Genomic DNA, 18,974 nt, shown 5'->3' with positions numbered 1-18,974 from the left:
AGTGGACAAAGAGCCGGCTCCTGTGATTCCGTCCCCCAGACGTGAAGGTGTCCACGAGCTGGTACCACCTGTGGGAGCGTTCAGCCCGGCGCTCCTCAGCCAGGGCCTCGCTCCACAGTCGCCCGGGAGTTGGTCAAAAACACGGGGCTGCTGGAGCCCCACACCTGCTACTCAGGCAGACCCTCCAGGGCTGGGGCCTGGGCATGTGCATTTTAACAAGCCCAGCGGGTGATTCTGGGGCACAGCCCTCGTTAAGGGTCCTCGATCTAGCCCACCACCCATCCCAAGCTCACAGACGGAAATCCCGAGGCCCAGCCGTGCCCTCTGAGTCCCCCAAGGTCGCAGCCCTGAGTTCCCGGGCCAGGGCCTGGCCGCTGTCCCCCCAGCATGGGGCTCGCTGTTGCTGGCCACACCACAGTCACCTGCCCAGGGGACAATAAACGTGAGCCAGCCCAAACACGTCCATGTCTCACTGGAGACTCTGGGCTCACGCTGCAACCCTTAACAGAAATTACATCTCTAAAGGTTGACCCAAGCACTACAGTTTTGGAATTTAGCACATGAGAATATTGTTTAGAAATCCTCAGGGGTGATGGCACGTCCCTGAGCGTTTGCCCACTTTCCCCGCTCCCCCCCCCCCACACTCGGGGTTAATGAACCCTTTCAGAGGGTGTGAAGTAAAGGCCAGCGGGTCTCAGAGCGGTGGCGTTAGTCCGTCTGTCCCTGCCCAGACAGGATGCACGCGGGGTCCACTGACCGAGGAAACGCTGGTCCAAGTCAAGCGGCTTGGTTGTCCCAGAGAATCGGCATTTTGTGGGAGGCTGGGTTAGAAGGAAGCGGAGGGAACAACAGCACGCTCCCAACCAGAGGGGTCAGGCCCGCCACCACCTCACGCCTGTGTTTGCTCCGTGCAGCAGAGCCCGCCCAGCCTTCGTCCACAGCCAGCAGCGGGAGCTCCGACGACGCCATCCGCTCCATCCTGCAGCAGGCCCGCCGCGAAATGGAGGCCCAGCAGGCCGCCCTCGACCCCGCCTTAAAGCCCACGCCGCTGTCCCAGGCCGACATCGCCATCCTGACCCCCAAGTTGATACCCTCCTCGCCCATGTCGTCCGTGTCCAGCTACCCTCCGCTCGCCCTGTCCTTGAAGAAGCCCCCCTCCACCCCCGATGCCAGTGCTTCCGCTCTGCCCAACCCCCCGGCCCTCAAAAAGGAGTCCCAGGACACGCCCGGGCTGGACCTCCAGGGAGCGGCCGAGTCTGCCCAGGGGGTCCTGAGACACGTGAAGAGCGAGCTGGGCCGCAGCGGCGTGTGGAAGGACCACTGGTGGAGCACGGTGCAGCCGGAGAGGAAGAGCGCCGTGCCTCCCGAGGACACCAAGTCGGAAGAAGCCAGCGGCACCAAGGAGAAAGGTGGCGGCAGCCAGCCACGGGCCGAGCGCAGCCAGCTCCAGGGACCCTCATCATCGTCGGAGTACTGGAAGGAGTGGCCCAGCGCCGAGTCGCCGTACTCCCAGAGCTCGGAGCTGAGCCTGACCGGAGCCAGCCGCAGCGAGACGCCCCAGAACAGCCCCCTGCCGTCCTCCCCGATCGTGCCCATGTCCAAGCCCGCCAAGCCCTCGGTCCCTCCGCTGACCCCGGAGCAGTACGAGATCTACATGTACCAGGAAGTGGACACCATCGAGCTCACCCGGCAGGTGAAAGAGAAGCTGGCCAAGAACGGCATCTGTCAAAGGATCTTCGGGGAGAAGGTAAGGGGTTGGTTCGGGGGCCTGGCTTTTCCCATCTCTCTGGAGGACATGGCCATAGCCCCTTTAGTGAGCCACGGAGCAGAAAGGGTCGCCCACCCTCAAACTTGCAGAGAAGCTGGCCGGTGAATGTTCCATTTGCCGCGTCCCCATCTGGGGTGAGACTCTGGGCTAGGCCCCGCCACCCGCCACGCTCCTTTCGACTCCTGGTGACACTGTGAGGGGGCACTAAAGTCACCATCTGACAGATAAGAACAGTGAGGCTCAGGGAAGTCAACTACATGCCCCCAGCCGGCCGGTGGCTGAGTTCAAGTCCCACCTCTCTGCCAAGTGTGGCCCAGACGCACCTCCGCAGGCTTTTTTTTGGCCAAGAAAGATCCGAGCCCATAGGGAGACCACCAGTGTGCAGAGAAGCAAAAGGCACAGGATAGGAAAAGCTCGTGTCACGTGATAGGCATAATCCTGCCTTTCTCATAACTCAGAAGGCGCTTGGTGAAGCGACCTGCCCAGAATCCATAGCTCAGGCGGCCCGGGCCATGCCCACAGCTGGGCCCTGAAAGGCCCCATTTCCATGTCTTCCCTTCCAGGCTCATGAAAGTACAATGGTTTGTGAGTGAGCCCCCCCAGACCCTTTTTGTTCTTGGCACTTCCCGGTAACAGATTCTGGATAATGGGGATTTACTAGGGCCGTAAAATAGAAGATAAACATAATACCCCAGCATCGTTTCAGAGTCAGTAAGTAATTACTGAGCATAATGAGAAGCACTCCACTCCCCTGAAAGGCAGCCTCCCTGAGGGGCACGTGGCGGGGGCGGCAGTGGCCCCCGAGGGGCCCCACGCAGGGTCTCGGTCCCCTCCTGCATCACCCCGCAGCCCCACACTGTCCTGCCTTCCATTCAGTGTTTGCAGCGTACCGTGCCTCGGATCCTTACAACATCTCACTGTGATCTCTTTGTCCTGATTTTGCAAAAGGTGATGGGGTGGAGAGAAGTGAGGATGAGAATTTAAAGTCCCTTGAAATTTCTAGTTCAGTGTTGTAAAAATATCATTTGAGAACATTTAAATAGACATTTGTGCTCATGCCTTAAATTTAGCAGAGACTTAATAGCGTTGAACTTGTTTGGCCCGTGAGTGCAGTTTATTCTGGAACTTGAGAACTTTTCAAAAGAGTGATCGAATGCAGCCCCTAAATATCTCTGGGCTGCATCTGTGTCCTGTGGGGGGTGTTTGCGCCCATACATATGTATGGCCATATGTGAGCGTTCGGAAAACTCGGGCATGTACGTGCAACTTGCTGGTCGTCTGCAGTGAGTCTTACTCCCAGGCTGGCGCCCCCGCTGCCGCCGGCTCACCTCTGGGCCCACACTGCAGAGCAGGATGTGGTCAGAGAGAGCAAACCTCTCTAAAGGCCAGCCTGGCCCAGCGCCACAAAGACGACTCGCCTCCCGCATCCCGCCAACATCCGCTGCTCTGGCCGCTAAATGGGTCCATGACCCCAGCACCTCCGCCTCTCATGACACCACCAAAAAGCAAGATGGTTTCAGCGCTTCCTCCTCAGGGTGTCGGGACTACAGCCCCGCGGCCTCGGCAGGATCGAGGCCCTGGGCGAGATCCCATCCCCTCTCCCTGGGAGCAGAAAGCTAGGACTGTAACTGTGGCTTCCCCGTGCCAGGGCGTCAGCCCACCAGTGACCTTGAAAGCTTATTCCCCCGCCCCAGGCTGGCGCCATCCACCAGGCAGGGACAGATGGGGCGGGGGGCAGGAGTCTGTGCTCAGCCCCTAAAGCGCTCACTGGGTGTCGTCCGTCTCGGCCTCTCCACGGCTCTCTGTGCATCGCTGGCGAATTTTGTGGCCTCGCACTAAATCCTGGCCACTGATGCCATGCCTTTGGTTGCCACTGCAGGTACTGGGCCTGTCCCAGGGCAGTGTCAGTGACATGCTGTCCCGGCCAAAGCCTTGGAGCAAGCTGACCCAGAAAGGCCGCGAACCCTTCATCCGGATGCAGCTCTGGCTCAACGGCGAGCTGGGCCAGGGTGTCCTGCCTGTGCAGGGGCAGCAGCAAGGGCCAGGTAAGGGCGGCCCCGCCCCTGGGTGCCTACCGGTGGGGGGCGGGGAAACGTATGCGGGGAGATCACGAACTGCCCCCTTCCTCCACAACCTTTTGCCATGGGACTGACTTCAGTTTCAAGGGGAGAGAAGATTGTGCCTAGCTAATTTTATAAGCAGCGGAAAATGAGTTACTAATTAAGAAAATGCTGTTTATACATAAATATAAGTAAAAGTCAAGTAGCTAAATCAGGGAATCAGGAAAGGAAATCAGCCAAAGGCACAGAGGTGAGAGAACGGGCTCCGGCTTCCACCTGCTCCCGACCGGGGAGTCCCGGCTTTCCCTGGCAGAGCTGTGCCTGCCTGCATGGCCCCGAGTTCTGGCACCCCCTTGAAGGAGTGGGACCTTTGGGGTCCTTATGCTGTCCCTGTCCCACTGCACTGGGTGCATTAGGAAGCTTTAAGCGCCTGGGGTTTGTTTCCTCATTTAATTGTGACCCTTTGTCTTATTTAGTTCTCCATTCTGTGACGTCACTACAGGACCCCCTGCAGCAGGGCTGTGTGAGCTCAGGTAACCAGCCGATTTCTGTTGTCTTGTGTGAAATATTTCCCTCCCCTGTACGTTTTCCTGTCCTCTGGTCTGTAGCCGGGAGACTCAGAGGATCCCTGGCTCTGGATCTGAAAACACTGTATCCCGTCGGCACGCTAGGTTCTCGTGGTCCTAATTTCTAATGGAGACCGGGAGAGTCAACAGCTGAGTGAGGGTTTCACCCTCCAGCGTTTTCCCGCTCACCACCAAAGTCTTTCATCGGTCTGTGGCTTCTAGGTGCGCAGGCTTGGGGGCGGGGGTCCGAGTCAGGGACAGATTCTGTCCCCGGGGGGGCTTCCATATGAATAGGAGGGGACAGGACCGGGTGCACAACACTCCCCCAGCAGGGTCATGGCGGGGAGAAGTTGAGCCCATCTGGAAGAACTTCGGGCCACCTTCAAGCAGGAAGGCTAGGGAAGAAGGAAACGGCTGGCAGGGTCATGGAAAGATGGCAGAGGGCCCCTGGGAGCCGTTCAGGGTGTGACTGGATACAAAGCCAGTGATGCCCAGAAGAGTGGGGCTGAGGATGTGAATCCAGCTGGGAGGTGGGTTGCGGGGGCGGGGGGGGCGCCTGGAGTGCCCGCCGGCTGGGACCCTCACCTCATCTGAAGCCCCGAGGTCTCTGAGGCAGCGTTTCTGCCCTGCGGACCCCTTGCGGCGGCACCGTGCTCCCGGACCCCCTTGCGTGTCCTCCCTGCGCTCCCGCTAGTGCAGAGCTTGGCTCACCCAGCTTCCAGGAACAGCCAGCATCTTGAGCTGCTCCTCGTTTTTCCTTTATTTTTCTAAACATGTTGATTAGTCTCCATATCCCATTGATTCATTGAAAACACAAACAAAGCTAAGTGAGGAGCTTGAAGCCCGCCAACCCGCTGCAAGTTTTACGAGGGGAAACATGTGTAGCACAGGGAACAGCTGGGCGGCAGCGGCCGTTACCGCTGAGAGATGCCAAACCCACGCACAGATGCAGCCCGAGCGGGGCGCTTGCCGCAAAGTTCCCGGCTGAGCTTGTGCTCGGGATATTCCCGATTTGATTTTGACCAAAATGGGGGTGCGGAAGGCCATATCGTACCCGGATCGTTTGTCTCCTTGGCTGGACATCTTCGTGGAGCGGTTTGTCCACCCGCAGAAGGATCCCAGGTACTTCCTTCTCACGTCATTTCCGGGTCGCTCAGTTTCATTAGCAAGCCCCAGAGAACTCACCCGGCCCTAGCTCGCCTTCCAGATGCATCAGGGCAAATAATGCACAGAGTCGTTTGTGTCAGAGCTTTGCAGATGTTTGCGTGGAAAATCAACCTTCCTCTTACTCCCGCGGAAAACTGGCCTGCCCCACCAGAGTCAGGACTAAACTTGGCAGGATGTGACGAACGTTTTTTAGATCAAAATCGCTTGTTCCTAAATAAAACGGGAAGTCTCCTGCAGTTCCAGGTCAGTTATGATCGACGCCCAAATCTCCGTGTGCGAACAAATCCTTGAAAAGAATGGCCCTTCGCTCTTTCATCGTACGGCAGGTAGTTACTACCGTGTTGGAGCTTCCATAGTCACATTCCCAGCGTGGGAAAACCACGCCGGGCTCCGCAGAGGGATGTAAATGGTATTTGTAAGATATCGGATTACTTTATAAAATAAAGCGATGCATAGAACTCGGGGAGAGTCTGCAGATTGGCGGAGGCAGGGAGCCTCTGGATAAAAGCGAGCGCTGAAGAACTTTTCAGTGGTTTCTGTGAGGAGGTGGCAAGGGGGTCTCTCGCTGTGTCACCTCAGCCAGACGGGAGACGGATTGCAGACCGTTTCACCCACCATGCCCGTTGTCAGTCGGCAAGAGGGAATCCGTAGAAACAATGAGCATGGTGATTGTGGAGAGAAATGGAAAAATATTTCATACATCCTAGGAAAATAAAATTTTTCTAAGATTTATTTATTTAGTTTAGAGAGTGCACGCACATGCGTGCAAGTGGGGAGGGGAGGCAGGCAGAGGAAGAGAAAGAATCTCCAGCAAACTCCCCGCCGAGTGCGGAGCCGGATGCGGGGCTCGATCTCAGGACCTTAAGATCATGACCTGAGCCCAAACCAAGAGTTGGACACCCAACTGACTGAGCCACACAGACACCCCTAAACTTTTTAATATCATGATGGTAGCTAAGCCAAAATGTTTCTCTGGATTCGCAAAGACTAGAAAGTGCTTGTCAAAACGAGAGGGACGGTTATCACAGTGGCAAGATTGTGAGTAGTAGGTTTCCTTGTTTGAAATTTCTTTACTGTCAATGTTATCCTTTCAAGAATGTTTCTAAAAATCAAAGTAGCTGAACTTTTCAGTATGTGGAATTTAGATTCGAAAAACAAAATTATTTTACGGTGATGAGTATTGGTAAATCATCAGGACGGATGCCCATAGGAGACTCCAAAATCTTCCCCGACAGAGTAGAGAATCGGTGTCTCTGAGGAGAGCTTCAGCAATGCTGCCACAGAGGCACGGTAGTGAAGCCCCTGGTTCTCGGATTTCCCCAGGATTCTGGTTCTCTGTTCTCACCATGGCTGCCACGGAATCCCCCCAAGGGGCCCCCTGGACCTAGAAAGATGCCGTCCTTGATCGTGGCTCCATGAGGCCTGTGTTGAAGGCGGCTCAGCATGGTAGAGCCAGCTGCCTGCGGGAAGATCATTCCAACCCTGGGTTGGTTGGTTTCTGAACAATGGCGAGAAGCGCCCATCGTGTGAGCCTCCAGGCCTCTGAGCTGGCCTGGTGGTGAGGGTAGCCTCCCAAGTGTGGAAGGACTCTGGAGGACTGGCCTTCTGTCCACAGCCCTTCAGTGAGAGAGGTACGGTCTCAGAGCAGAGAATGAGAGGGCCTAGTGCAGGGCTCTGTGCTCAGTTACCATGGCGATAAGGTGCCCGCGAGTAGAGTGGCCTCACTCATCTGAACAGCAAACTGCTGACGCAAGAATCTGTGTGCCTCACTAAAGAATTCCTGTCTGCCCGGCGCTGTCACCCCTCAGGGTCTCCGTTTTCCTTAATGATCTGTATGTCAAGCTTGCTGATGAGTTTTACAATGAGAGAGAGACTGAACTTTGAATTACATCACCAGTACCTCTTGGTGACCGGAACCATTCCTGAATGTTCCTTTGATGATCTGAGCGTTGGGGCGACAGCCTTGGACATTCAGGAAGGTTGATGCCCTGTTCTGCTGGTGACCTGTGCTTTTTCTCGGAAGCTGTGGAGGCCTTGATGAGGAGTCAGGAGAGCAGGGAGTTCCGTCCCAATCACATGAGTACATTTTAAAAAGGGGCGGGGGAGGTTTAAAGGCCAGAACTTCCGATCAGATGCTTGTTAATATATTTCCAGGCAGTCTCGTCCTCTGCAAACATTTTTGAGTTGGCTTCTTTCAAAGTTCCCAGTGTCTTGGGGAGGGGCGTCTGCAATTCTATCCAGGGTCGTCTTTGATCGAAGATGGCAAACGTATTTGAAGGTAGAGTTGACAGGGAGGCCTTGGGGATTGATTCTCTGCGTCTTCCTTTTGTCTTCCATCCTGGGTATCGCGAGTCAGCCGACCTCACACTGCTTAGCAATGGCGGGGCTCTGGGGAAGCCAAGAAAGCACTTACAAAGGGGGCGTGGGCTGTGAGGCTTGTTTTCTCTGAGTGGGGCCTGCTCTCCATGCTTATCAGGCAGCAGGCTTTTTTAAAGGGAAGAAAACCTTAAGGTACAAGGGAGTGGCGTGCATGCATACGTTTATCTAGGTAGGTAGGTACGTACGTAGATAGGTAGGTAGATACGATCTAGTAAACCACTGGATTTTTTTTTTCCATTTTCCTTCCCTGAAGCTCATTTCATATTCACAGTTCCTTGGTGTGATTAATCTTTTTGCCCCAAGGGAAGGAAGGAGACAAGAGACAATCTAAAGGGGGCAGAAAAAAAGGGGGGGGGACAGATTTCCCTGGATGCGACGTCAGTCATTACATTACAGAGAACAAGCCCGCTCTGCTTTGTACGGGAGAGCATTTGGTTACTGTAGCTAATAAGCTTCCACCCCGGTCTCAGATGGATTATGGCAAACTGTCTAAGTGATAGGGTCGCCCAGCCTCCTCGGATTAATTCCGAAACATCCAGCTATTTTCCGAGTGTGTCAGTCAGGGACTGTGGGTTCCAATTCTTCTCCCCCTGTGGAGAATTCCATGGCTCCGTGTCACTGTTCTCAGTCAACAGGGCATCAGCTGCCTCTTGAGGGGACAGCTGCTGCAGTGTCTTGAACGTGGGTGGGCTCACATGTGCCCCCTCGCTGACATGATGGCCACGGGCTGGGTGCTATACATGGCCTCAGGCACCCAGGAGAGTCCCATGGCCACAGCCCCTGGTGAGGGACAGGCTGACATTCCTTTGTAATATGCATAATGACTCTCGTTTCGTGCCCGTGAGATGACCAGGAAAATATGTCCAGGGTTTTAGCGCTTTGAACTCAGCAATAGGATTCTCATGCAGGCATTTGGATAGCGTGTTAATAGGAAAAGGAGGGGCTAGTTGCACCCCCCAGAAGATTCCATGGCACTCTCTAAAACTCATCATTCAGTGCCTTAGACTAGACTTGATTTGATTTTTTTTCCCCCTTCTCTTTTCTTTTTTTTTTTTTAGATCTTATTTATTTATTTGAGAGAGAGAAACAGCTTGAGCAGGGGGAGGGGCAGAGGGCGAAGCAGGCTGAGCAGGGAGCCCAACGTAGGGCTCGATCCCAGGACCTGAGCCAAAGGCAGACGCTTAACCGACTGAACCACCCAGGCACCCCCTTCTCTTCTCATCAGAATAAATCAACAGTGGTTAACTGCCGGTTTTCTCCAGAAAGAATTACTCTAACTCCTGAAAAGATTTGTATATAACTGACTTATACACAGCCACAGACAACAGAGAGACAAAAGAGAATTCTGGAAGGCCACGTGTGAACCAGAAAGTGCCCCTCCCTAAGCCAGCGGCTGCTGCTCATCCTTGGACGTGGGGCTCAGCCTTGCGTGCCCGCTCATCATTGCCAAGATGTGGTGACACGGTGGCTTTCAGAAGAACTGGGCGCTCTGTTTCTTTCTTTCTTTCTTGGTTGAAACCTACATGAGGATGCTTTTATTATATCAAGAATGCCATAATAAAGAAATAACTGTCTTTTCTAAGGTCAGAAGAGACAGGTTTCTGGATGCAGGTGCCTCCCTTCCTGTTGTCTGTCATTGGGCATGTGTGGGCGCAGGCCCCGCAACGCTGATGGAGCCCCAGCGAGGGGCTGGGTCGTGCAGGGCCAAGGCGCCAGGGAGGAGGACATTACGTATGGAGCTCTGCAGGCGGGAGGGTTGTAGCCGGGGAACCGTGCATGAGTGGAACCTTTGCAAAAGGTGAGAAGCCCCTCGTTCAGAGGGCTTTTTTTTTTTTTCTTTTAAAATGACAGCAGGGGGCACCTGGCCGGCTCAGTCAGTGGAGCATGTGATTCTTGATCTCGGGGCTGTGGGTTTGAGGCCCACGCTGGGTGTAGAAATTACTTAAAAATAAAATATTTTTTTAAAATAATAATAACAGGGTGCCTGGGTGGCTCAGTTGGTTGAGCGACTGCCTTCGGCTCGGGTCATGATCCTGGAGTCCCGGGATCGAGTCCCGCATCGGGCTCCCTGATCGGCAGGGAGTCTGCTTCTCCCTCTGACCTTCTTCCCTCTCATGCTCTCTCTCTACCATTCTCTCTCTCTCTCAATGAATAGATAAAAATCTTTAAAAAAATAAAATAAAATAAAATAATAATAACAGGGGCGCCTGGGTGGCTCAGTCGGTTAAGCGCCTGCCTTCGGCTCAGGTCATGATCCCCAGGGTCCTGGGATCAAGTCCCACATCGGGCTCCCTGCTCAGCAAGGACCCTGTTTCTCCCTCTACCTGCCTCTCCCCCTGCTTGTGCTTTCTCTCTCTCTCCCTAGTAAATAAATAAAATCTTTAAAAATTATAAAAATAAAGTAATAATAATAACAGAGTGACGGGAGGAAAGTGGATGCTGGGGGAATTTTGTCTCTCCTGTGTGTAGCTGCTGTTGTGTTGTGCTGGCTTGAGGCTTGTGTAGTAAGAAGGAAAGTACAGACGCAGGACAGACAGAGGCGCCTTGCTCTCTCTGGGTGACCTTGGCGACCTCCCCCTTTGCGGTGTTGGGCCTAGGATGCTGGCCTGCTCCCTCTCGTCCCAAAGTGCTGCTTCCCCCACTGGTGGCTCTTTCTCCAGAGGAGGTGAGCCTGAGGAGTGTATGCTCCAGAGCCAGCCAAGCCTGAGACCCCCAGCTGGGGCAGGCCTTAGGGAACTTCCCACCCGGGCCTAGAAAGTTCCTTGCTCACCTTGGGTGCAGTGCCGTAACTTGCTCTTCCAAGAACGAGGTGTCTCCCCCTGCCTGCCAGGATGGTCCAGGAAACTGTGCTCTGTGCGTTTCCTTCTAATTAATGTCTTTCAAAAATTGTCAACCTTATCTCAGCTAAGCTCGGGTGAGAAGGGGTTTGGTTGTACTACAGCTAATCCTTCGAGAGTGACGAGATGCAGGCTGGGGCACAGCAAGCCCACAAGGGCCTCAGAAGGGCCCCCCCCCCCCCAGCCGGCATGCCACAGGACAGGAGGCTGCCGTCTCACAAATTCCCTCGAAATGTGACTCATCGGGATCACCTCTCCCTCATGCTCGTGCCCATGCTGCTTTTCAGCTCTCGTAGCCACTGGGACTATTGTGGGACTCGTTACGGGGGGCCACTCGCATGACCCTGAGGCGGCCCTCCTGCAACATTAACACAGGAGGGCAGGGGCGAGTGGAGGCCCAGCCCTGCCTGCCCTCCTCTGGAGCACACTGTACCTGAAGGCCCCGCAGAGGCCTCCCTGGGCAGCCAGCACCGAGCAGGCAGGCCACTTGGGGTTTGCTCTCAGGCAGGCGATGTCGGCCTCACTGTTCCCAGGAAAGGCTGCTCTGGCATAAAGTGGGATTTGCCGCCATGCCTCTACCAAAAGAAAGGGGGGAGAGAATTAGAGTAACTCAAAATAAGAGATTTATTTGACTTTCTTAAAAATTATGATTTGTGGGGTTTTCTTGAATAAATGAAGTGCACCATGACTACAAAACGGTAAGATTTCGAAGGGCTTACACCCTTTTTTAAAAATAAGTCGCCCACCTTCCCTAATCCCCCAGGTCCCCAACCGCCCTCCCCAGAGATGATCCTGTTCCCGGTTTCCTATAGCCCGTCCCTATATCTAGATACTGTTCGGCACAAAAGGGAGCACGCACCTCAAGGTGCTGTGCCTTGCTCTTCTCAACTAGCAATATATGGTAGAGACTTCCTAGGCTAGTACACAAAGAATTTCCTCCTCCTCTTTTTACAGCCATAGGAAATCCCGTATCTGGATATATACCGTATTTCATTTAACCAGTCACTAGTGAGAGAGATGTAAACTATTTTTAACATGGGGCGCCTGGCTGGCTCAGGCAGTTAAGCGTCTGCCTTCGGCTCAGGTCATGATCTCAGGGTCCTGGGATCGAGCCCCACGGGGAGTCTGCTTCTCCCTCTCCCTCTCCCCCTGCCCCTCCCCCCCCCCCGCTTGTGCACGCGCGCTCTCTCTCTCTAATAAATAAAATCTTTTTTCAAAGAAAATAAATAAATAAATAAATTACTTTTAACAGCAATACCTAAGAAACTATCCCACAGTCAGTAGCCTCGAGCGTCCATGAGCAGCAGCAAGACAAGGCAGGCTCAGCGGACTGCCAAGGGCTCATCTGGCCTCTGCCAATGAGCGATTGGGTGGCCTCAGGCAAGTGACTCGATCTCTCTGAGTCTCAGTATCTTCTGTAAAGGAGAGAAGACAGTACCTGTCTTCTAGGCTGTTGGGAGGTTTAAACACCTTTGTGTACAGAAGCCTCTGGAATGCGCTGGCACAGAGGAAATGCTTTTTGAACCTTTACTTCTGCCGCCACCACAACCAATACTGTTCTACGCCGCTTCATGTGTGCGTGGAGAGCTGCAGGGTCATACATGTGCACACCTCAAATGTCAGGCCTCTGGCTTTAAAACAGGCAAGAAATCCAGCCACTCACTCCTTGGGTGGAGCTTTGTCGAGCGCAAACGTCACTGGGTTGCAGCTGGCTCCAAGGGCCTGCCAGAGGAGGACCTGCACACAGCTCTCCAGATTCTTGGCCTCTCTGAAATGCCATCCGTCTTCGGAAGTTGCCTGTCCCTCTACCGTTCTGTAAAATTGACCCCAAATCCTGAGCTTCCAGAATAAGACTGCCGGTTATCGCTCATGCCATCTGGAGCAAGCCAGGCCATCTTGTCTGGATGTAGGGGTGACTGTTGGCACAGATGAGAGACAATACCATCCCCGTCCGTGCCAGCACGCCCTGACTCTCCTTTCGGAGAAGACCCTTGCAGGCCCTGGTCACGGGCCTCTGGACACGTCTGCCTTCTCTCCCCTTTAGACTTTCTTTGGAAAACAGAATTTACAGTACATTGGGCATTCAGTGCAAGAAGCAAAAGTAGGTCATAGGAGTAAACGAGGACTTGGGTTTTCAGTGGTTTGGTTCTAGGGAAGGCTGAAGAAAGCTTAAATGCCAAAACATCCTCAAGTTTTAAAAAGGTGGTAGGAATAAAATGAGGAAACTCATATATTTGTATCTCTCGTCTGCTGGGCACAGTGCTAACACCTTTAATCCTTCATCGGTAAGTGGAAATGATTTCCCTCATCTTACGGATGGAGAACACCAAGGCCCAGAGATGAGAGGTGATTTGGCCCCGGTCAGGAGGATGGAAAAGGCAAGAAGATGATCCTGAGGCCAGCGGCCCAGCTTGGGTCCAGGCGAGCTGTTACTCACCTCAGAGGGCTCAGTCCCCCCACCATGGGGGAGGGGTTGGTCCTTGGAACTACACTCAGAGAGAAGTCAAGGCCGCATTTCAAACCAAGGAACAAAACTGGGCTCAAATTACACATTTGAACAAATACAAAAAAGCAGATCCGAGACAAAAGACAGTAAAAAATCCGATACCTCCATTACCCTGGGATGCATCCCTTGTATTTCAGCCAGGAGCTGGCCAACAGAAGAGGAGAGAACCCAGGGACAAGTCAGTGGCAGAGTCAGACCCAACTCTGTGAAGTTTTGTGATGGAACATATGTAATCCATCCGGCCTGTGAGACGGGTCCATGCTGCTTTGAAACCCTTCCCATCTACATCCAAGGAAAATATACACGGTGGCGCAGGGCCCTCTCCCTTGCTGAAGGACAGCCCCGCCCTTTGGCTGTCTTGCCCTCTCCCTGCCCGCGGCCCTGAGCTGGCCCTTGGGCCATGCTCAGGGTCCTCACAAGGTGTGAGGAGGGCATCTCAGATAGAGAGTGAGCCAGGAGACTCCCATCACCGGCCTCATCTTGATTTTGTGTTTTGTTCTTCCCTTTGGAAGTGGATTCCCTAAATATAGCCCGAGTCTGAATTGGCAGATGTTGGATTTGTCCTTTACAAGAGGACCAAAATTAGTCTGTCATTTGGCACCTAAATAAAGCAGCCAAACTGCCTTTGTACCAACTTTGCGACAAGGAGGGACTGAAGTTGCAGCATTTTGTCTGATAAGGAAACTTTCTTGGAAGCTGTTAGCAACACCTCCGAAGCCAAAAGCTGAGGGAAGAGAGAGAGAGAGGACGCCGAGTCCAGAGGGACGTGCCTTCCTCCTGGCTAGGCCTGCTCAGCCCCGAGCTTCACAGTTAGCTTTGTTCCACGTGGTTGAAATACCTCCTGAAATCGGAAGAGAGAATCAATACTCCACCGAAATAGCAACCGGAGAGAACAGCCGTGGTTCCTCTGTTTTGGGGAGGAAAAGAACAATCTGTCCAGAGTGCCTGGAGCCGGGTGAGGAGAGGGGCTCCCCAGGGGCAGCAGAAAGATGTTATAATCAATTACCACATCATAACACTGATGTATGATAATTACGGAGTGTTTCTCCTGAGATAGTGCCGCGTTTGGCTGGGATACAGTTCTTTCATGGTCCACTGCCTGATTAATATGCAAATAATAGGCTGATTGCATGATGAATGCAGAAAATGAGTTCGCTGATAACGTGAGCACTGAAGCGGGAAGATGATAAATTACTTTTACTGACTGTCCTACATTAAGTACCCTTTCTCAACAATTTCATCACAAATTAAGTAAAGCAGTATGGAGAGATTAGGAGGATGTGTAAAATAATGCACCTTAATAGCTTTTCTAGTACCGTAGCGGACGGCGGAGACGTTACTGGTTCTGCCCCGCATGACCCGGTGCTGGGTCAGCTCACCCACCCGCGTCGGATGGAAAGCCGAGGCGCAGCCCACCACACCGGCCTGTTCTGCGGCTGCTGTCAGCCCTGGATCCTCTAAGGAACATTCCGTCACAGCCCAAACATCATTACCCACACGCGAGGCTGCCTGGCGGTGTTATTGAGAGGGGACGGGCTGCTCTTGGGGCGGACGCTCGAGCCTCTGCACAGATGGGCACTCCGAAGCCTGCGGTCCCCCAGGGTGCCTGGGGGAAGGAGAGTTTCTGGGCTACAAGCCTAGGAGGCTCAGGAACAAAACCATATTCAAAACCACCTCTTCGAAATCTGGGAAAATTAATTCCGCTCTCAACACAGCGTGTGTGACCTGTCTGCCGGGGAACGTGGCTGTTGGGGAAGGCCAGGCAGGTTTGCCCAAAGCCAGAAAGGAAGCCTGGAGAAAAAGAGAGGACACGGGCGTGCGGGCGCACACACTCACACACGCTCACACAGTGATTAATCTTTGATTACAGCAAAGCAATTTAACTAGAGGGTTTGTTTTTTCCCATCTCGGTAATATATATTTAGACTGTTTGTATGACATACATTTTCTCTTAATGCACAGGGACGCATTGATAAGTGTTCATACACACAGCTGGTTCAGTAATAAGGTTATTGAAGGTAATTTGAAAGCATTATTTCTAAATCAGTATGGATCTGCAGAAAAGCTGGAACCCGGGTGAGCACCGAGCTCCTGAAGCAGGGCCAAGTGTGTCGCCCAGTGCAGCTTCTGCAGCTTTGCCAGGCTGAGTTCACTACAAAAGATGAATTGTAATTTAAGGAGCGTTTTTAATTTTGAACTGAATTAAATGAACGTTGAATTCCCAAACTCTGCCTTTGATGTGCGTGTTCCCTTCAGAGCTTATAAAACATGCACTAGAAATATGAGGATCCCTGAGAGAGGGCAGACGGACGCCCCAAATCTTCCAGGCAGGACGGCGCCACCTGGGTCAGCCCAGGATTGCGGAGAACGTCTCTCCCCCCATGTGCTTTCCCAGTTTGGGTAGAAAAGGGCGTGAAAAACCACCTCAAGAGCGGGGGAAGTGCCTGGTTGCACAAGATGGTGTCTGATGGGAGGAGCCGAGCATCCGTAGATCTCTGGGTGACAGTGGCAACAGCTCCTGCACCCCCGGGTGCTGTGCGCCTGGCTGAGGTGACCAGGCAAGGACGGTCCTGCCGTCTCCCACCGCGGGCCCACCGCCACTGCCAGACCCAAGAACTCAACACCCCCCTCCGGTGAAATGCACCCAACCTTGGACTCAGCCTTGTCTCCCCAGAACTGCTCCCTTCAGTGACTAGCACCCCACGCCCCGCCCCCTGCCATCATCTAAGCCAAAGTCTGGCAGCCCATCTCCTTCCTTCTCTTCCTCTTTACCCACCCTCCCAAACAGGCTCATGTGCACACACGCACGCACGCACACACATAGGCACACACAGTTTCTGTTTCCTAAGTGTCTCTCGGATTTTTTTTCTTCCCAGGCCCATGGTCCCCACCCTGGCGCACGCCTCAGAGCCTTCTTTCCAGATGGCACATCCGGCTGCCCCACCCCCCCGCTGCGGCCCCTTCCCTTCTTAGTGTGTAACCCAGTCCACCCAGGCTCAGCTTCCATGTCATGGTGACCCCCCCCCCCCCCGAGCACCCCCGCCCTGCTCTCGTCTCAGGGTCTTTGTGACCATGACTTGCTTCATGACGTCTGCCCGGCTCCCCTCTGTGCCCCATCCCCTAGCACCCTGCCTGGCACTTAGAGGGGCCCCCTTATTGAATGAAAGACACAGGCCCTCTCTCTTCAAGTGGCTTAGAGGTCAAGTTTGGGGAGGTAAGCTATACATGGCCCAAGTTAAATAATAACCTTACTTTAAACTTTGTTAATAAGTAAAGTATTTCGGCTTCTACGTCACTATACGAGTTTCCTTGGACAGGCTTTAAAAAATGTTTTGCTCACGCATACACACAGCCCGGTACCTACTGTGCGCCAGAGAGCTTGTCTCATCTGCGTGCCTTCTGTGCTGGCAGGGGGCCGGGTATATGAGGGAGGAAGCACTGATGTGCCGTGTTGCAGAAGAAACTAGGACCGACAGAGTCGTTTTCCCTTTCCTGGGACAGCGGGCAGTCCCACCCAGCCCGTCGGGCCCCTCCCCAGCTCTTCCTGCCCCGAACCTTGCACAAGTTATTCCTTTCTGCCATTGGAAAAACAAAAAGAAAAAAGAAGGGATCTGGTAGGTTTGCTGAGATGTTCAGTGATTTCAGGCAATACTCGGACTGGCTCAGGGCCAGAGAGAGTGTTGCCAGCCCGAGGAGGGGGCAGGCAAGGCCTGGGTGTGGGTGTGTGTTGATGCTTGATGCCACCGCCCGTGTGGGAATGTAGCGTTTTGTAGCGTGGACACACCTTAGTATGTTATGAGGTTCCTTCTGTTCCTTTCTCAGTAGAAAACATCCAGGGGTGTAGAAAGCTCTGACATCTATTAAAGTATCCATGTATTTTGTTTCAAGCCCATGCTAATCCATCGAAAGGCTGCTCGTGCTCAAAAACAAAAAACTCCACATTTTCTCTTGGCCTGGAGAAGTCGGCAGTGGTCCTAAGGGGCCGCGAGTGTCTGCTGTCAGACCCGGAGGCAGGGTTCGGGACTGAGGAGCCCGTCTAAACAGCCACCACCACTGGGGCTGGGTTTGGCACTGGGGACATTGGTAAAGGAGTCTCACGTGACCGTGTGGGGTGGGCCTGATGGATTTCTGACAAAAATACAGGACAGCAAATGAGCATCACCGTGTACGTTTGAAGTGGAGGGGCTCAGGTTGGGGGGTGGGGGCTCTCCTAGAAGAAGGCAAGCGAGTCCCAACACGGCAGCTTGGGTTCAGCGGCTCCATCACGGAACCCACATCTGAACTCCACTCAGAAGCATTGCAGACTGCTGGTCACCCTGTGGTGGCCTTCAAAGCTGTCAGCCCTGTCCACTGGGAAGGCCTCAAGTGGGACAGGGTCCTTCCAGGCCACCAGGCCTCCCGCTGGACCCAGGATGCCAGCACCAGGTGCCTCAGGACCTTTTGCACACCCTGGCCCCACCAGGCAGCCGCAGCTGGAGAGCCTGCCATCCCCCCCTTCTGGCTCCATCTTCCACTCTTCCCCTCCCCCGTGCACCCCCTTTTCCTTGTCTCCTTGATTTCCTCCCTCGCTCCTATTTCCATGTGCCAGCCCCGGCCATGCTGCTCCCCGGCTCTGTTCGGCAACCCCCCCGCCCCCCCAACTCCTCCCTCCCGTCTCCCATCTCCCCATACTTGTCTGTCTTTATAGTCACTTGGAATTTCCTGGCTTGGCAGGGGCTCAAAGCCTAAACTATGGACATAATGAAAAGTGGTGCATCAGACCAGCCACCAGTTAAATAATGTTTGGGTTCTTGTCAGAATGTCACAGAGTACCCTGTCATTTTGTTTCAGCAACTTGTCCTTCTGAATGCACAGTTCGCCTTATGGCATGCCAGCAGTAAAAATGTCACTTACAATAATTACTTTTTGGTGAAAATGCTTGCTGACTTCCTACCTTCAAGCTGTTTTTTACACAGTGGGGAGATAATAAGAAATGACTTTATCCTGACTGCTCAAATGAACACTAAATGGAATTTGGGTTATTATTACTGCAGATAGAGGGCCGGGTATGGAAATTTCAGCGGTGGATCGGATAAACTGCAGGGAGATGTGTCTCTGGAAATTATGGCGGGGGAGCGTTTTCAACGGGCTTTTGTTGAAAACTTAAGGCAGCTGTTGTTTGCCTGCTGTTTTTGGAATATAATATTTTTCATAATCCTTTTATAGTTCCTGGATGCCTCATGCATTTCGGAAGGCCTCGAGTCACTGCCTCTGCTCTCCTTATCTTACTAACCAAGCGACTCCTGTGCAAGATTTGAAGCTTTGCGCACACACGCACACAAAAAAATGTAATCCACATGGGTTACTCCTTAATGTAACACCTTACTATTGCTGTCAATATCGGGTAGATGAGCTCTGTGCCGGGGCTTTCCCAGTATGCAAATTGCCCATTTTCGATTGGCCCAGCCCTGCGGTCTGCGGGTGCCTCCGAAGCAAGATGGGTGTCTGATTTCTCTTATCCCCAGTGCCTGGCGGACTGCATGGCACAGAGTAGGCGCTTTCAGAATGCTTGAGTGAGCGAGCGAGGGAGCAAATGAATGAACGAAGGGCAGGCACGCAGCTACTCCAGTGACTGCCAGACAAAGGGTGGATGGAAACACGGAGACTTTCCACTCTCAGTCTGGTTCAGATCCTTCTCCAGCCATGATGACC

General features: G+C 53.5%; 1 protein-coding gene across 7 annotated transcripts in view; it reads left to right on the top strand.

Moving 5' to 3' along the window:
* CUX1 (cut like homeobox 1) overlaps window positions 1–18,974 on the top strand; it is a 350,755-nt gene that overhangs the window by 287,106 nt on the left and 44,675 nt on the right. For 4 of the 7 annotated variants that reach the window (XM_027612894.2, XM_027612895.2, XM_027612893.2 and 1 more), the window contains exons 18-20: window positions 915–1,747; window positions 3,648–3,813; window positions 4,305–4,361. The exons of the other annotated variants lie outside the window; for them this stretch is intronic. In XM_027612894.2, coding sequence (XP_027468695.1) covers window positions 915–1,747; window positions 3,648–3,813; window positions 4,305–4,361 — 1,056 coding nt within the window. The remainder of the gene's footprint in view (window positions 1–914; window positions 1,748–3,647; window positions 3,814–4,304; window positions 4,362–18,974) is intronic. 7 annotated transcript variants of the gene reach the window in all.

This window comes from Zalophus californianus, chromosome 10 (genome assembly GCF_009762305.2).
Source record: "Zalophus californianus isolate mZalCal1 chromosome 10, mZalCal1.pri.v2, whole genome shotgun sequence".
NCBI classification, from domain to species: Eukaryota; Metazoa; Chordata; class Mammalia; order Carnivora; family Otariidae; genus Zalophus; species Zalophus californianus.
This window is presented reverse-complemented; position numbering and strand designations above follow the sequence as displayed.